The 3,894-nt window shown below is 41.6% G+C and overlaps 1 protein-coding gene across 1 annotated transcript; it reads right to left on the bottom strand.

The window, feature by feature from the left end:
* Positions 1-374: 374 nt before the first annotated feature.
* LOC104941721 (serine/threonine-protein kinase 38-like) lies at positions 375-2,860 on the bottom strand. The gene is made up of 3 exons (XM_010766854.1): positions 2,741-2,860; positions 2,497-2,620; positions 375-643 (listed from the first exon to the last, which is right to left on the bottom strand). Exons 1-3 carry the CDS (start codon positions 2,780-2,782, stop codon positions 375-377), a joined length of 435 nt encoding a protein of 144 aa, XP_010765156.1. The 5' UTR covers positions 2,783-2,860.
* Between the last annotated feature and the right edge of the window lie 1,034 nt (positions 2,861-3,894).

Genomic DNA, 3,894 nt, shown 5'->3' with positions numbered 1-3,894 from the left:
AACCACACCTCGGAGCGCGTTCTCTCCGCCATCTCCGCAGTGTGTGTGTGTTGCTGCATGTAGCAGCTGCGTGTGTGTAAACTGCCCCGCCCCCTCGCACACAGGCGTGGGAGAGAGATCTCTCGCCTGGATTGAAAAGATCGAAAATGACTAAAAAGACGCATTTTGCACGCTTTTTGCATGTTAGAAACGAAGTTGGCGACACTAAAACTGCAATATAATGTTTGTGTAGCAACAATACATATACATATATTTTCTACATGTCTCAGTACCGATAAAAAGACTGTTAACGTCGGAGCTTAACGGTACCACGGTCTTTAATAATTCAGCCCCGGGGCCCGTTTAATACCGGGGCTCGGTACCCATCCCTACTTTCATAAAGGGTTTGGAATGCCCTTAAGTTCACGACACCAACTCATGGGAAACTGCTGTAAAGTAAGTGTAATAAAAAGCTGAATATGGTGTATGATGATGATGGAAGGCCTCACCCTGGAGTCCAGCAGCAGGTTGTCTGGTTTAATGTCTCTGTGGATGAAGCCCAGCTGGTGGATGGAGTCGATGGCCAGCACCGTCTCAGCGATGTAGAACTGAGTGGCCTCTTCTGTCAGAGTGTCCTTCTTCATCAGCAGGGTCATCATGTCTCCTGCAGAACAACAGCACACACAGCAGGATGTCAGAGGCATGGACACAACGGACAGACCCTACGGTCTGACTCACTCCACACTTTAACACTGGACGTATATGTTTAAAAAACATGCTAATCAATGCTTTTATTACATATAGGCTGGATTACAGCAATCCCCTATTATCAAGCTGTCCACCACATCCATCCAAAATCTTCAACTGTTACAAAATGCTGCAGCCTAGGGATGCACCATAGACTGTATATATAAAGGGATGCACCGATACATCGGTGAGACATCGGCATTGGCCTTTTTCCACCATCCGTAAATAAGGTATATACAGTAAAACATCGGTATCGGCAAAATTGTTACTCCAAACATCGGCGGACGTTTTTTTATATTGGTGCATCCCTACTGTTAAGAAAAAAGGACCATAGCACTCCAATTTTAGCAGCTCTGCAGTGGTTTCCAGAAAAGGACAGAATTGATTTTAAAATACTTCTTCTTACTTTCAAATCACTAAAACAGAGGTTTGAATCCACTACTGCCCCTCTAGAACACTACGCTCCCAGGGTGCAGGTCTGTTAATGGTGACCGGAGTGTGCAAAATTCTTAAGTTTTTACTTTTAAGGGTGCGCTCAAGACCTTCCTTTTTTTAACTATGCTTTTACTAGAGCTGGTTTCAGATTATTCCCTATGTTCGTCCTCCTGGTTCTTACATTTTATGGTATTTCATTTGATTGTTTCATTTTATTTTTTGTTGCATCTTAATTCATTCTATTTCACATTCTATCTTGTCTTTTCATTATTTTCCTGTAATTTTATGTTTCTGTAAAATCCACCGAGAATGTGCAAAGGGGAGTCTCCCTCCGCAGCCGGTTGGCGTAGTTTTGGCACAAAAGCAGCAGCCCCGCCCGTGCACACGGAGTCTGACTCTGGAAAAGCTTCACAAGTACGTCGGTACGCAAAGGCGCTTAGTGACACAAGTGACGGTATGCATTTCAGATTTTTGTCGCGCATGCCTACCTGCGTATCAGTTATGTGCACCCCTGGTTATATTATATTGCTGTGAAAATATAACTGGATTTATTCAAGTTCTCATCAAAAACTACATTTGAAACAGAATATTGTATAATTCATGTTGGCCAAATACTATTTTTCACTAAATATAGCTTACATCGTAATGGAACTCAATGAAGCCGCTGTTAACATTAGCTGTCAGCTCTGGTATTTAGTCAAGCAGGACTGGGATGCTGCCAACTGGCTGCTAACAGCTAACATTAAAGCTGCAAAGCCGTTATGTCCTTGGGCAAGACACTTCACCTGAATTGCTCCTGTGGGTATTGTCCACAGTACATGACCATTACATATATGTATGATATGTATGTGTGATGTGTATCTGTAAATCGCTTTGGTTCATGGAAAAAGCGCTATAATAAATATAAGGAATTATTATTATTAACTAGTTCTACTCGTGCCAATTAAAACACAGATCTGTTGTTGACAACGTAGCAATATCAGGGTCAATCCTGGCAGTTTTCATTTGAGGTATATCCCCAGTACCTGCGATACTGTAAAGAAAAGAGTAACTTCGTATTTTCAGTGAGATCAACTTGGTATGGGAGTATTGGCTCTTCTGACATTCCTACTTGAGGAAAGGGCCCAGAATCACTGTTTAGTTTTTCAGATTGTTTTTTAGTCCATCTAAATTGTACTTTATCTTCATGGTGGAGTGGAAACTAACATTAGTTCCTCCAGTTGGAAAATTCATCAAACGATGAGTTAAAAATAATGATTAGACGTTGACGATCTAACCTGGTTGGAAGTCACTTTTGTGTTAGCAATGTCCGTGATCTGAGTCAAGGGGTCATACCTCCAGGCAGGAACTCCATGATGAGGTAGAGGTTCATCTTATCCTGGAAGCTGTAGAACATCTTCACCACCCACAGGCTGTCTGCCTCTACCAGAATGTCCCTCTCAGCACGAATATGACCAACCTGAAGACAGAGAGGGACACTCACAGGGTCAAATATGTCGTCTGATGCAGCAGCAGCAGCAGCAGCAGCAGCAGCAGCAGCAGCAGCAGCAGCAGCCTGTCACACAGAGTTCTGCCTCACCTGTTCCTTCTCCAGCATGTCCGCTTTGCGGAGGATCTTCATTGCATAAACATGACCAGTGTCTTTCTTCTGCACCAGACGAACCTGGAGGCCAAAAGGACAATGTTAATAAATAAACACCAAGTCATCATTTTGAGAAGAATGCCTTCAAAGTTTCCTCTTCTCTGGATCAATCTGATTGATTATTAGCAGAGCAAATGATCAAAGTAGTACGGAGTAGGGCTGCACGATATTGAAAAAAACTAACATTGCGATATTTTTTTCCCCTGCGATATATATTGCGTTTTTTTAACTATATTTAACAGGATGAAGGATTTTAGTCAGGTTATATTACTCATCATACCTTAAGTCATGATCCAACATGTCATGATAATGCAGGTTGCTTACCCTCAAATAAGGGGGTTCATCTGTGAATGAAGAAGAGTGGTGTCTAGAAGGGATCCAAGAGATTAAACGTATTACATTCAACTATAGGAAGCTTCATTATCCCATTAGGGAATTAACATACTTGACCAAATAGGTAATTTAACTTTTTATTCCACAATTAAAACCTTTTTTGTGCAAATAGCAGCAAAGTAGTGGACATCTTTTAAACAACATTATAAAAATAAAACTGAGAACAGCTATACACCAGCTCCTTTATGCCGTTTTGAACCTTTCTCATATGGTGTAACACCGGCAAAGTCATCTGAAATAGTTGTTTGCTGTACATGCAGACTCAGAGCCACTCAAGTACCCCTGACATGAGAGCCGCGCAAGTTTTCCTTTTGTAGCAAGCAGCAAAATAATTGTAACATGACGTNACCGTGGTGGTGACCGAATCACTCCCGTCAACCACTCTGACAACAGTTTGGCTAAGTCAAAAGCGGACAGACTCCTAAATGAAACAAAAATATAATTCTAATTAAGAAAGACGGAGATGTACCACAGTTTCAGTTAAGTTACCAGGGCAATAAGTCAACACACCACCCAATTTGTATACGACTACGTTAGTGAACGACACACGAGTGACATGTTTATATAGGACTTATACACATATATACCACTTGTAGAGACTTTACCTGTTTTGTGTACGACCTAGTTTCCACACTACACACACACACACACTCTCGTTATCTTTTTTCTCGTTCTATGTCCATAAGTTTTGTACGTAC

This window comes from Notothenia coriiceps, unplaced genomic scaffold (assembly GCF_000735185.1).
Source record: "Notothenia coriiceps isolate Sejong01 unplaced genomic scaffold, NC01 NC01_scaffold00003769, whole genome shotgun sequence".
In the NCBI taxonomy this organism is placed as follows: domain Eukaryota; kingdom Metazoa; phylum Chordata; class Actinopteri; order Perciformes; family Nototheniidae; genus Notothenia; species Notothenia coriiceps.
The sequence above is the reverse complement of the archived record's forward strand: the minus strand, read 5'-3'. Positions and strand labels throughout refer to the sequence as shown.

Bases quoted from the DNA above. Each gene is read 5' to 3' on its own strand.
- LOC104941721 (XM_010766854.1), bottom strand. From the start codon at position 2,782: ATGAAGATCCTCCGCAAAGCGGACATGCTGGAGAAGGAACAG. The intron at 2,621-2,740 runs GTGAGGCAGAAC...CTCTGTCTTCAG, and splicing joins ACATGCTGGAGAAGGAACAG to GTTGGTCATATTCGTGCTGA. The intron at 644-2,496 runs GTATGACCCCTT...GTTGTTCTGCAG, and splicing joins CATGGAGTTCCTGCCTGGAG to GAGACATGATGACCCTGCTG.